The sequence below is a fragment of the Pelophylax lessonae genome (genome assembly GCF_965119305.1).
Source record: "Pelophylax lessonae genome assembly, chromosome: 2".
NCBI classification, from domain to species: Eukaryota; Metazoa; Chordata; class Amphibia; order Anura; family Ranidae; genus Pelophylax; species Pelophylax lessonae.
In genome coordinates, this window is record NC_138769.1 from 170130463 (window position 1) to 170144621 (window position 14159).

Genomic DNA, 14159 nt, shown 5'->3' on the forward strand with positions numbered 1-14159 from the left:
CAATTGTCCGTTAAAGTAACGCAGTGCGAATCGCAAAATAGGGCCTGGTCATTAAGCAGCAAAATCTTACGGTCCTTAAGTGGTTAATGTGCTGCACGACACTTGTGCTAATTTATTCACATCATAATGGTGCTGGAAACTTTCATATACGATAAGTGCTCTATGAATGGAAGAGGCAGACCTTTCATTCATCTGCCTGTCCTCCCTTCATAGATCACTTTTCATTCATGAAAGCTATAGTACAGCTTCTATAAATGGAGGAGGGGGCAGAAAAGGGCAGGTATAGTCCATACATTTGATAGGTGCCTGTGAGTGTTGACAGAGGATTTTCCCTTATGCTAATTTAGAAAAAACAATGTATCTACACCTAGTATTTAACAGTGTTTAGGCTTTGAGCTTACACAGCGTTATAGATCCAGCAGAGCACTGGAGAGGCAGGAGGACACTGGGAATATCATTGTGGGTGGAGGGCTCTTATACAACTTTGTTCTGAAAGGATACATTGATAGTCTCTCTCTCTCTTTAGTGAGATTCTTAAAGCGTAGCTCCACTTTTGTTGAGTAAAAAACATTCCCCTCTGGGTGATCTCTATGCGTTACAAGGATTTTAAGAAACTTTGTGGCAGATTCCTTCCTTTGGTTATTCTGAAGAAATCATTGTTTGTTCCTCTGTGCTGAGTGGGTCTAATGGGAGTGGTTTCATAATTATCTGTCAGCTGTGGAAGCTGCAGGGCTCTGAGGAAAGCTGATGGGCCTGCATCCCTTAAGACGTGTTCCTATTGGAAGTATCTCACCAAAAGTGACATTTTTGTTGCAGGGGATGCCAGAAATCTGACTTGTATCTTAGGCAGACTTCTAGGAAAATTGGTGAGCCAATCACACAAGCAGGAAGTTATGTTTCTGGGGTGTGTCAGTACACATTCTGTGAAGAGAACAGCTCCAGGTAGTCATATTGCATTTTCAGAAAATACAACAGCTGTAGATTGAAAAGGAAAGGTAATTTTTAACCGCTTGCCGACTGCGCACAGTATATTTACTGCGGCAGTCAGCCCCGGCCAGGCAGAGTGATGTAGATCTACGTCGCTAGCCTGTGACCGGCTTGTGAGCCAATAGCGGGCGAGGGCGCGCCCACCCCGGCTCGTTCACTGAGGAGCCCGCGCGTGTGACCGGCGGACCCGATGTCCGCCGGTCACACTACGATCGTCGGTAGAGAGGGAGAAAGGCAGGTGGCTTATGTAAACAAGCCGCCTGTCATTCTCCCCTGTGTAAAAATGGAGATCAGACGGTTCTACTATGTAGAACCGTTGATCTCTGTTTTTACAATAGTAGACATGTCCCATCACAGTTAGAAATACGCCCCTAGGACACACTTAACCCCTCCCTCTCCAATACAGTTAACCCCTTCCCTACCAGTGTCATTTTTACAGTAACAGTGCATATGTTACTGTAAAACTGATTACTAAGTAATGTCACTGGTAACCCCAAAAGTGTCAAAAATGTCAGTCAAGGGTCAGATCTGTCCGCCGCAATGTTGCAGTCCCGCAAAAAAAAAAAAAAAAAAAAAAAAACACCAAAAATGACAAAAATCTTTCCCTTTGTTAGTAAACGCGATAACTTTTGTGCAAACCAATCAAAATACGCTTTTTGCGATTTTTTTCACCAAACATATGTAGCATAAAACAAATTGGCCGAAAATGTTAAAACATTTTGATTTTTACAATTTTTTTTGGGGAATTTCATATAAAAAAAAGTGAAAAATATTGTTATTTTTTGCAAAATTTACGTGCTTTTTTTGTTTATAGCGCATGATCAAAAAATCGCACAGGTGATCAAATACCACCAAAAGAAAGCTCTGTTTGTGGGAAAAAAAGGACGTGAAATTCGTTTAGGTACAGCGCCGCACGACCGCGCAATTGTCCGTTAAAGTCACGCAGTAAAAAAAAAAAAATCGCAAAAAAACCCTGGTCAGGAAGGGGGTAAAATCTTCCGGAGCTTAAGTGGTTAATAACATTCAAATACAATATGATTTGTGTCACAATTGTATACGCTATATTATTTTTTCTTTATTTGCTATTTTTTTCCCCCACGAAAGTGGAGTTACCCTTTAAATCATTTCACTTACCCTTTAACCACTTTACGTCCGCTCACAGTAATACTACTGCGGCAGAGTGGCTCGTTATCGTCTGACGACGTAGTATTAACGTCGTCAGACACTCCCCCTTCTGGGCGGCGCTTGCGCGCCGCCGGAGGCTCGCTCCCGCTGTTTTCATTCACAGCGGGAGTCGGGCCAGGGGAGGAGCAGCGGCGATCGCCGCTGCTCTGCCCCGATCGCCGGGGATCTAGTGTGGAGATCCGCCCGCCTGTGTAAACACAAGCGGACGGATCTCCATAGTGACAGGGAGTGACAGATTGGACTGTTCAGCATAGCTGGGCATCCGATCTGTCCCTGGCTCACACAGTCACCTCCCCCCCTACACGTCAGTAAGCACCAGGCATACATTAACCCCTCCCTCTCCAATAAAATTAACCCCTTCCCTGCCAGTGTCATTTTTACAGTAACAGTGCATATATATAGCACTGATTACTGCAGTAATGTCACTGGTACCCCCAAAAGTGTCAAAAATGTCAGTCAAGGGTCCGATCTGTCCGCCGCAATGTCGCAGTCCCACAAAAAAAAAAAATCGCAGATCGCCGCCATTACGCGTTAAAAAAAAAAAAACACCAAAAATGACAGAAATCTTTCCCTTTGTTAGTAAACGCAATAACTTTTGCGCAAACCAATCAAAATACGCTTATTGCGATTTTTTTTACCAAACATAGGTAGCAGAAAACAAATTGGCCAAAAATTTTTTAAAAAATTGGTTTTTACATCTTTTTTGGGGGGAATTTCATATAAAAAAATGTTAAAAATATTGTTATTTTTTCAAAATAAAACGCTCTTTTTTTGTTTATAGCGCAAAAAGTAAAAATCGCACAGGTGATCAAATACCACCAAAAGAAAGCTCTGTTTGTGGGAAAAAAAGGACGTAAATTTCGTTTGGGTACGGCGTCGCACGACCGCGCAATTGTCAGTTGAAGTCGCACAGCGCCGAATCGCAAAAAGTGGCCTGGACGGAAGACAGCAAAATCCTCCGGTGGTAAAGTGGTTAATAAATAATTCATAAAGCTATCATAGGGTTGTAGGTTGTGAGTGAGAACATTTAGGAGGCCACATCTGGCTCAATGAGACAGTCAGCTCATGTAGTGCTTTCCAAGGCATGATAATGAGTCATTCCAGCTTTAGACGCATTCATTATTGTAAACAGAAGTTCTCCAACTTTTTTCCCCTTTTCTCGTACACTAAAATAGTACAGATGATTGTCGCTGGTCGTTGCATGCTTAAGGATAGGAAGATGTTTTAGTGCCATCCTTTATAGTGAGGCATCTGCCTTAATACTGTATATGGCTGTCTTTAGCATCACTTAGAAGCCATTGAGAGAATGCAGCTCTGTAATCATTAAGAGTCCTCCAGTAATCAGCAACCACAGCACATCTGCAGAGAGCAGTTGCCAGGCAATTTGCAAGTAAACCCTAGAGCTTCCTGGTATTTAAAGTGAAATCAATCCTTGAAATGAAGACAAAACAGTAACCGGTACCAAACTGCATACTGCATGTATTTTATCAGTGTCTGGAACAGTCCTCAATAAGTGACACAAGCCAAATAGTTGTGCAACCATGCAGGTAATGCCAGACAGAAAACTGTTCTACTTCACTGATACACAATGATGAAAAAATTTGATGTTTTATTTATTTATTTTTTTTTATTGGGAATGTTTTATAGCAGAAAGTAAAAAAGTATTGTTTTTTTTTCCAGAATTGTTTTTTCCAGAATTCCAGAAAGCGCAAAAAAATAAAAAAAACTGCAGAGGTGATCAAATACCACCAAAAGAAAGCTCTATTTGTTAGAAAAAAAAGGACATCACTTTTATTTGGGTAAAGCGTCGCACGACCGCGTAATTGTCAGGTATAATAACGCAGTGCCATATCGCAAAAAATGGCCTGTTTATTAACCACTTCACCACCGGAGGATTTTGCTGTCTAACGTCTGGGCCACTTTTTGCGATTCGGCACTGTGCGAATTTAACTGACAATTGCAAGGTCATGCGACGCCGTACCCAAACGAAATTTACGTCCTTTTTTTCCCCATAAACAGAGCTTTCTTTTGGTGGTATTTGATCACCTGTGCGATTTTTACTTTTTGCGCTATAAACAAAAAAATAGCGACAATTTTGAAAAAATAACAATATTTTTCACATTTTTTTATATGAAATTCCCCCCCAAAAAATGTAAAAAAAAAATCAAAATTTTTTATCATTTTAGGCCAATTTGTTTTCTGCTACATATTTTTGGTTAAAAAAAAAAAAAAAAAAATCGCAATAAGCGTATTTTGATTGGTTTGCGCAAAAGTTATTGCGTTTACTAACTAAGGGAAAGATTTCTGTAATTTTTGGTGTTTTATTTTTTTTAACGAGTAATGGCGGCGATCTGCGTTTTTTTTTTGTGTGATTGCGACATTGCGGCGGACAGATCGGACCCTTGACAGACATTTTTGACACTTTTTGGGGGTACCAGTGAAATTACAACAGTAATCAGTGCTATAAATATGCACTGTTACTGTAAAAATTACACTGGCAGGGAAGGAGTTAATTTTATTGGAGAGGGAGGGGTTAATGTATGCCTGGTGCTTACTGACGTGTGCGTGGGGAGGTGACTGAGTGACACAAGGACAGATCGCAGGTTCAGCTATGCTGAACCCTGCAATCTGACCCTGCCTGTCACTTAGGAGATCCGCCCGCTCTGTTTACACAAGCGGGCGGATTCCCCGACGATCGCTGCTGCTCCTCCCCTGGCCCGACTCCCGCTGTGACTGAATACAGCGGGAGCGCGCCGCCAAGAAGGGGGGAGTGTCTGCCAACGTAGGTCTACGTTGTCAGACCTACAAGAGCCACTTTGCCGCAGTAGAGCTTTAGTGAGCAGACGGCAAGTGGTTAAGGGGGTAAACCTTTCGGTCCAGAAGTGGTTAAAAAAAAAAAAAAAAAAAACACAGATGCAAGGATGCTGTAGCAGTGATGGCAAACCTTGGCACCCAGATGTTTTGGAACTACATTTCCCATGATGCTCAATTACACTGTAGTGTGCATGAGCATCATGGGAAATGTAGTTCCAAAACATCTGGGGTGCCAAGGTTCACCATCACTGCGTGTAACGTATAGAGATGTTTTTGACAAATGTCATTAAAGGTGAACTTTAAACAGTGGTAGTTTTATCCTGTTTGTATAATTTTAAAACAAAATGCAAAAAGCATGGTTACTAAACCCACAACAGGAAAATCAGTATATGCAGTAAAAGCAATAATAAAAAAAACAGGCGCTCCTGGGATGCAAGTAGGGTGGAGGGATAGAAGTAAGCCTGTGAGGCTCCCCAGCGGTTGTTCTGCTGTTAGCAAACTAATGGCTCAGTAAAGAGATTCGCACCCAGGGCCGCCATAGGAAAAAATCCAGTCCCAGTCCAGAAGTCAAAGCAATAATCACAAATCTGGTGCTCCTGGGGGTGCCTTTAGGGTGGAGGGATAGAAATAAGCCTGTGAGGCTCCCCAGCTGTTTTTCTGCTGCTAGCCAACGAGCATAGGAAGGGTGCTGATATGGATAAAAGTACATGAGGAAGGCAGCGCATGAACCACACCGGGATGCAATAGATAAGGAAGTCAGGTGAACATCCAGTATAGAAAGGGTTAACAGTTTATTGGTATTGATAACCGAAAAACAAAGTACATAAAATGCTTACATCCCCCTGGGCTGGAGTGGATAAGGGCACCTGGCAGCAAGCAACATGAGTGCGAGGAAGTCAGTCTCCCAGGACTGCTGAGCAGTGTGTGCACAAAGCCGGAAACCAGCCGGCGCGAGGATGAAAGGACTCCGCTGTAGTTCCGTAGCGGTGACATCAGCCGGACAGGCGCCACCTGCGGGAAAATACCAGGAACCAGGGTGGAACACAAGCTATACGGTTGCCATGACACATAGCTTGAGTTCCACCATGGTTGCTGGTATTTTCCCACAAGTGGCGCCTGTCCGGCTGATGTCACCGCTACGGAACTACAGCGGAGTCCTTTCATCCTCGCGCCGGCTGGTTTCCGGCTTTGTGCACACACTGCTCAGCAGTCCTTGGAGACTGACTTCCTCGCACTCATGTTGCTTGCTGCCAGTTGCCCTTGTCCACTCCAGCCCAGGGGAATGTAAGCATTTTATGTACTTTGTTTTTCGGTTATCAATACCAATAAATTGTTAACCCTTTCTATACTGGATGTTCACCTGACTTCCTTATCCATTGCATCCCGTTGTGGTTCATGCGCTGCCTTCCTCATGTACTTTTGTCAGTATATGCAGTAAAGTTATACTTACTATGGAATATAACTAAAGTAAGTTATACTTACTCTGGAATCTAAGGGGTTAATCCTCTTCATTGTGTAAAAAGGCTGTTTTATCCTCCCATTCTTCCAGAGGCTAGGGGACAAGTTGCACATGCTCACTTTGGTGTGTATTGCTAGAGGTTTTTTTTTCCGTCGGAGGGTGCATGTGATCAGCACAGGGCCAATCAGCACTGTCCAGACAAAGGGTCGGGGGTCCTGCAGCCTCATAGGACAGTCAGAGTAGAATAAAAACTCCTCCTACAACCTTTAACCAGACACTGACAGAAGTCACAAGACTGCTCTAACTGCTGATGAGAAAAGGTATTTAGCAGTTTATATTTACTAAAACTAATGCATTTCTATGTTCTGTGCACTGTGGGAGACCAGATATAGTAAATGCGGGGTCCTGGTATTAGTAACACTTTCAGAGGTTATATAAGCCTAATTTTTTTTTACTTTAATGCATAGAGGCAGAAGTGGGAGCCATTGGTCCTGCTCCTGGCAATCAAATCCTGTAAGGAGGGAGTGGGGCAGAGCCAGGCTATGTATGTCCTAGCTGGGGATCAAGTCTACATGAGTGCCCCTGTAGCAAGCGGCTTGCTACAACAGTGACAATGTCCTTAGAAAAGGCCACCAGAATGGCTAAAAACTGAATTTTTGTAAAATCTTACCGTAAAATTCCTTTCTCTGAGTCCCCCGACAGTCGCCGCCCCTCATATAGTCTTCACCAAGACTATATGAGGCCAAGGGAAAATGGATGCCTATGGAAAACTAATGGGAGGCTTCGGCAAGATGGCCGCCGACGTGCTCGGAACGATCGTTGTCACACACAAGATGGCGCCGGAAGGTGCGAAAATACACTACATAGCATGTTGCGTGAGTGCCCACAGTGAAGCCAGACAAGCTGCCCACACTAAAAATGGCGGACCGGCGGTTGGTGAAGACTATATGAGGGGCGGCGACTGTCCGAGGATGTAAGAGAAATTACAGTTTCAGTTCAAAGCAGGCAACACAAAAAAAAAAAACATACAGTAAACTGCTAATGCTATCCAGCAAAGACTGTATTTGTGCTAAAGTCAGAAAGTTCACTCAAATGTGGTACAGGACTTTTGTTTTCAGAAATCCTGTTGTGCAACTTTGGGTCCTTCCTTACAAGCATTCAGTCTGTCAGTTTTTTAGGTGGATGTTGATTGAACCCCAATGTATTTTTATGGGCTAGCGGATGTAAATGAACGTACATCTATTTATATCAGCTTACATCCTATTTATGTCTGCAGAAAAAAAAAAGGAGAAGGTTTGTGTCCTTTTCCATTTTTGACAAAGTGCAATATTCTCATTGCAGATGATCCTGGAAAAGGCCGTAGAGTAAGCAGATGCTGTGGCAGATACCAGATGAAGACTACTGGCACCATCAATCAAAGTTTAAATCACCAGCACACTGTGGGATTGTCAAAAATAAATTTGAAACATTTATTAAAGGGATCACACCACAGCAGTATCACATACCTGATGAAGAGGTCCTGCATGGCCCTGAAACGTTGCACTTTATTATTGCGATGTAATCTTCTCAATAAAGGTTTGGACGTTATTTTTGACTATATGCTGCCACGGTATGTTAGCGATATATACTTTGATTCTTTTCCATTTAGACATACCTGCCCTCAATCTATCCATTTATATATATATGTGCTCCTACTACTAAACTATGGAAGTTTATAAAGTTAGGACTGCGCATAATAATGGGGCGCCTTGTTGTGGCCTCTGCAACTCATGCATGTATTTGCAAATGTGCGCAAACTAAACCCCTGTTTTGAACGTGAACTGTTAGACAGGACAATTCAGTGTGTTGTAGGCTGGTTGGTAAGTTGAGCTGAGAATTTTTCTTTGTTGATTGACTTTTCCATTTTTGCGGACATAAACAGATGTCATCTGTTTTTAGGTTTTTTGCTTATACTTTTGTCACTTATGACTATGTTCTTTAGGCTCCTTTCACACTTGTATGAACAGAGAGTCACGCAACGTAAAGCAATGCCTGTGTAATCTTGAGGTCTATGGACCTCAATTCGCATCAAAGTCGGACCAAAGTAGTGCAGGGACTACTTTGAAGTCACTGTGACTTCAAGTCGCACAGCAAATAAACGGTACTCATTGGAAATCATGGGCTACAACTTGTCATGCGACTTTGCAGTCCCAAGTCGCAGGAAAAGTTGCACAAGTGTGAAGGGGGCCTTACACCCAACTTTATTCAATTAAAAGTTAGGGGTACAGTCCAAAAAAGATTCCAACGAGCTTCAGGGGTCCCAGCACCCACTTCATCAGGGCTTGACTAGCAACCATTCTCAGAAGAGAACTGGACCTGCAATGGCAGTTGTTCCAGTGTGAATTGCAAGCACAGGTCTTTTCAGCAGCTTGTTTGGCTAGCAACACATTTGTGTCCATGCAGGTGCACAGGAAGGATTCTCTATTGCGTGTTTCAGCTGCTACATGCCATGAAACGGTGAGACTGAGCATCCCTAACCATTGTAGCTAGGCTGTACAGACTAGGAATCCTTCTACAGACTGGAGCTTTACACAATATAAAACTGCAGATTACAATGAAAAATGAATGAAATTATCCCTCTCTAAGTGGACTAAGATGTGCACAATCTGTAGGCTAGGAATCACTATAATTGGCAGACAATGGTTAACGACAACCTGTAATTTGGCCCCCAGATATAGAACTTGCTATTGTGTAAGCACTTAATTGGCTCTTATATAACACTTTTTTATAATGAGCTTTTGTTACACTGCCACATATACTGAAATGTAATGATTTAACCACTTTACCACTAGAGCATTTTGCTGTCTTACGTCTGGGCCACTTTTTGCGATTCGGCGCTGTGCGACTTTAACTGACAATTGCGCGGTCGTGCGACGCCGTACCCAAACGAAATTGACGTCCTTTTTTTCCCACAAACAGAGCTTTCTTTTGGTGGTATTTGATCACCTGTGCGATTTTTACTTTTTGCGCTATAAACAAAAAAAGAGCGTATATTTTGAAAAAATAACAATATTTTTAACATTTTTTTATATGAAATTCCCCCCAAAAAAGATGTAAAAACCAATTTTTTTTTAAATTTTTGGCCAATATGTTTTCTGCTACCCATGTTTGGTAAAAAAAAAATCGCAATAAGCGTATTTTGATTGGTTTGCGCAAAAGTTATTGCGTTTACTAACAAAGGGAAAGATTTATGTCATATTTGGTGTTTTTTTTTTTAACGAGTAATGGCGGCGATCTGCGATTTTTTTTTGCGGGACTGCGACATTGCGGCGGACAGATCGGACCCTTGACTGACATTTTTGACCCTTTTGGGGGTACCAGTGACATTACTGCAGTAATCAGTGCTATAAATATGCACGGTTACTGTAAAAATGACACTGGCAGGGAAGGGGTTAATTTTATTGGAGAGGGAGGGGTTAATGTATGCCTGGTGCATATCCCTGTTGAATGAAAACAGCGGGAGCGCACCTCCGGCGGCGCGCGAGCGCCGCCTACAGGGGAGGAGTCTGGCGACGTAGGTCTACGTCGTCAGACGGGATCGTGCCACTTTGCCGCAGTACTATTCAAGTACTCAGTGGTAAAGTGGTTAATATTTGGGATCATGCCCACTCTCCCTCCCCCCCCCCCATTCATTAACAAGTGTGATCTAATCCATTAGCTCCAAATTTCTCCACATTATACCACACATGAGGCCTAGAAATATTTCCATTTTTGCAGCTGCCATTTGAAAGAAAAATACTCCACCTCCACTTTTATGATCTGTTAAAGAGTCCATTCACATCACTTGTTCCCTCACATTGCGAGCGTTTATGCACTGCGTTTTGAAAAGTACCTCAACAACATAAATACAGTGCAATGCACCACGGCACAGTGTCCTGTGTGGGGCACTCTGAAATGTCTTGGACGTAATGTCCCCCGTCTGTAACCTCTATGACGGGTGGTCTGAATGATTACTAAATGGTAGACAGTCTGGAAAGCTTATGTGCTAAGTAGGGATACACCGATCTGATATTAGGATCGGATATCGGTGCCGATACTGCCACAATAGCTGGATCGGGGGATCGGTAAAATTAACCGGTCCACAGGCTGATCCGGTTTTGCTGAGTCCCGGCTCAGCCGTCCCTTACTAGGTGCAGTAGTAGTATGGGATGGGTGCCGCTACTTTCTGTATAGGTCCGGCTCACAGACTGAGTGATATCAGATGCACTCCGCCTGTGAATGGAGGAGCCGTACACATGAAGCAGCGGCTTTGCTCTGTACTGCAGCAGCATGCATATTGTATATGTGTGTAGTTCCAGATCGATATCGGCAGATACACAATGCCAGATATCGGTATCGGGACAAGAAAAGTCGGATCGGTGCATCCCTAGTGCCAAGTATACTGTGAATATATTCCAAAGTCTCCATCTTTCGGAGTGTTTTTCCCTTCTGTGCTGGGTTGTCGCAATAAGGTCTTCCATTGTTTATCTCTTCAATCTTTTGAAGCCGGTGTACTACCGTCGGGGGGTGATAAGTTATTTTAATTTTATTAGATCATTGATATGATGAAACAAAACTGAGTGGTTAAGGTCAGATTGAAAGAGTTCCTGCTGTAGGCAGGTCTGCATACCAAGTTCATCTTTGTGAAGGCTATAATTTTAAATGGCTTACACTACTGCAGACATGCTTTCACGCTCTACAGCAATAAATTCCAAAGAACACACAACAATTCCCAGCAAACTAATAAAGAATATTATGAGAGTAAAATTATATCTAAACCAGCCTCTCTCAACCTTTTCACCCCAGAGGATCCCATAAAATAATTTTCAGGTCTAGGGGAACCCCTGCTAAAGGCATTTCATTGTTAGTCAGTGAGAAAAATGCCCCTTGCATTGGTAGTCCTCGGAAAAAATGTGCAACCTTTACCATGGTGGTCAAATTACACTCTTCCAGACAGCTAGAAGGTAATTGGTGTTATGCTGTTGAACCGGTCAACTGGCATTTCACCGGAAACTAAGCAGGTACCATTAGATGGGAGGTCAATCAGCCAAGGCTCAAGGAGCCACAAGTCACCTCTGGAGGAACCTTGGTGTTCCATAAAACCCTAGTTAAAAATGGCTGATCTAAACCTAAGAACAAAAAATCTATATATTGCAGCTTGCAAGTTCTTAGCTGTGATGGCTAAGTAGTTTTCTTATAGGCATTTTTTTCCTTTATTTTTTAATTTATTTTCTTAAATTATTTATTTTAAGGTGTGTGAGAAAAGACAATACAGGGCTCACCTACAGAACATTACAACAGCCTCTATAAGTCATGGAGCTACAGTACAGAGAACATTAGATGTCAAAGTCACAAACATAGTAGTTATACAAGTCTTATTTTTAGGTACCCAACAACCAACTCGTAAGCAAATCTAACTGTATCAGAGAAGACATTACTGACGGTCATCCCATATCTACATCTTACGGAGATTTTTCCTTTATTTTGGTAATCATGCCAGCAACATAAATCCTGTAATAGTGTGCCAAAGCTCACTAACTCACTGTACTGTATATGGGAAGGTTGTCACCCAAGGACAGGAAGTGTGATAGCACTACACAACACCTCCCTCTTTTTCTTGAGATAATTGAAGGAGATGTTCTGCAGTTCAAACACACTTCAGGACTTCACTGCAGAGTGCACAAGACACAAGGCTGCTTTCTGGCAGAATTAACATGTATTTTTTTGCACTTATCAAACATATATATAACAAATTAGGTTCAATGTTATAGTTTCCAGCCCAAAAGTGAGCACATAAGAGATTTTTTTTTTTCTTTTTTTTTTAGTTAGTGCTGACTTTAAGACTTGTCTTAAAAATAACATATCTGGATATAGGGGCTATCACTGAGAGCTTGGTTTGGGGGTACAAATTCATTATTCTCTCCTTGGTGAGTCACACATATCAAGAGCCTAACACCTCACTGGCTGCATGATTGATCTGAGCGAGTGACCCACAAAGTAGTTAAAGGAAAAACGGTGACAGCCGAGTACACAAGTCAGCAATAGCAGGTTCCATATTATCATTCTAAAAGGTTCCCTTTAAATGAGAAGGAAACTATAAAAGTTGTGCGTCCATTTTAAGTGTAAACATTTTAAACCAATGTTCTATATCCAATATTATAAACAATAGCCCTTAAAGTGGTGTTCCAGCTGGGGAAAAAAAAAAATTAAAAGTCAGCCGCTACAAATACTGTACCTGTCCATATACACTTACCTGTCCAAAGAGCCCGCGATGTCAGCACCCCAGCCAATTTTTGGATCGGCTGCCAGGTGTTGCCGCCGTCATTCATACTAGGGGAACCGGCAGTAAAGACTTTCGGCTTCACAGCCGGTTCCCTACTGCGCATGCGCGAAGCACGCTGCGCAATCGAATTGGCTCGGCAGCGAGGGAAGGAGGAGGGTGCTGAACTTCCGAGGGACATCGCCACTTGTCATTATGGCTCCTGTTGTCTGTTTGCTTGCAATACGCTCATTAGAGCATGTACGGGGGAACCGGCATTAAGGAAAGACTACTGGCAGTTAAAACCTTACTTTAGATGTGTAGACTAGTTCACTCTACATAGACATCTCCGCTGGTGAACATGCGCAGCTCTGTTTGTAAGTAGAGATCTATGTGTGAAGTCAATATCGTTTGGGTATCTATCTGCCTTTATGAAGGGATACACGCTCATGTCTTTCTACTGTGCCTGATCACCATAGTGGAAACAGCATTGCTCTTTCCCTGCAGATAGCCTCACGTCTATGGGAATAGTAGTATATTTCTATTTGGCATTATTCTCTGAGCCTTGCTGAGTGGGATTCACACTAGTAGTGGCGGGAGTGCATGCACGAGTTGGATCATAGCAGTGTTCACGGTTCTACACGCTGGTTTCATAGTTTAGGGTTAGGCAAAAATTTCGCTACACGTGGGTTTCATTGTTAACTGCGGTGCACGGATTTCCACGCACCAACGGCGGGAAGCTGTGCATGCTGTTATGCTCATTCACTATTGTGTACTCCCCCTTTCTATTGTATATTTGAATGTATACAGGTGTGTCATTGGCTGATTCTTTGTAAATAAGTTATGTCATATGACTGTAGATTTGGAACCAAGTGGCTGATGCTGTATCGCCATCACTATGTTATCCCTGTGTTGCTTAAGGCAGGACATTCTATCGAGCATCCAATGTGATAACAGCCTGTGTGTCTGTATTACTGGGTACTGCTGAGCGCGCTTCATTACTTTATACAAAAGAGCAGGGAACTGTGCTTTTTAGCACAACTGGTTTATTTGCACTTGGCGCATAATAATATCCAAAAATGCACCAATTAGCGCAACTGAGTTATTGGCGCATCAAGCGTACATTAAGATCCAAAACAATGGTAAGCCACAAAAATCACAAGACTTGACAGCAATTACATGCTTAAATGAAGAAACAGTGAAAATGACAAACATTTAAAAAACTATTTTCAGGTTGTACCTCTGAGACTTCAGTGACTAAGGCTCCGACACCGGTGTAGTAAAATGGATACAGGAATACAGGAAGTGGAAACAATATCAAGAGGCCAAGAACACCAAGGATGAAATTGTGCCACACACCTACATAAAAAGTACATAATGACAGATTTATATAAAAGTTATTTATAGCCACACAAAATATACAAAAAGGTAATGAAT

At 42.4% G+C, this 14159-nt stretch overlaps 1 protein-coding gene across 1 annotated transcript in view; it reads right to left on the minus strand.

The window, feature by feature from the left end:
- The window catches only part of MBTPS2 (membrane bound transcription factor peptidase, site 2), a 114040-nt gene that overhangs the window by 41145 nt on the left and 58736 nt on the right, over positions 1 to 14159 (minus strand). Inside the window, exon 6 of the mRNA XM_082247086.1 lies at positions 13963 to 14081. Within this exon, the coding sequence (XP_082103212.1) occupies positions 13963 to 14081 (119 nt within the window). The remainder of the gene's footprint in view (positions 1 to 13962; positions 14082 to 14159) is intronic.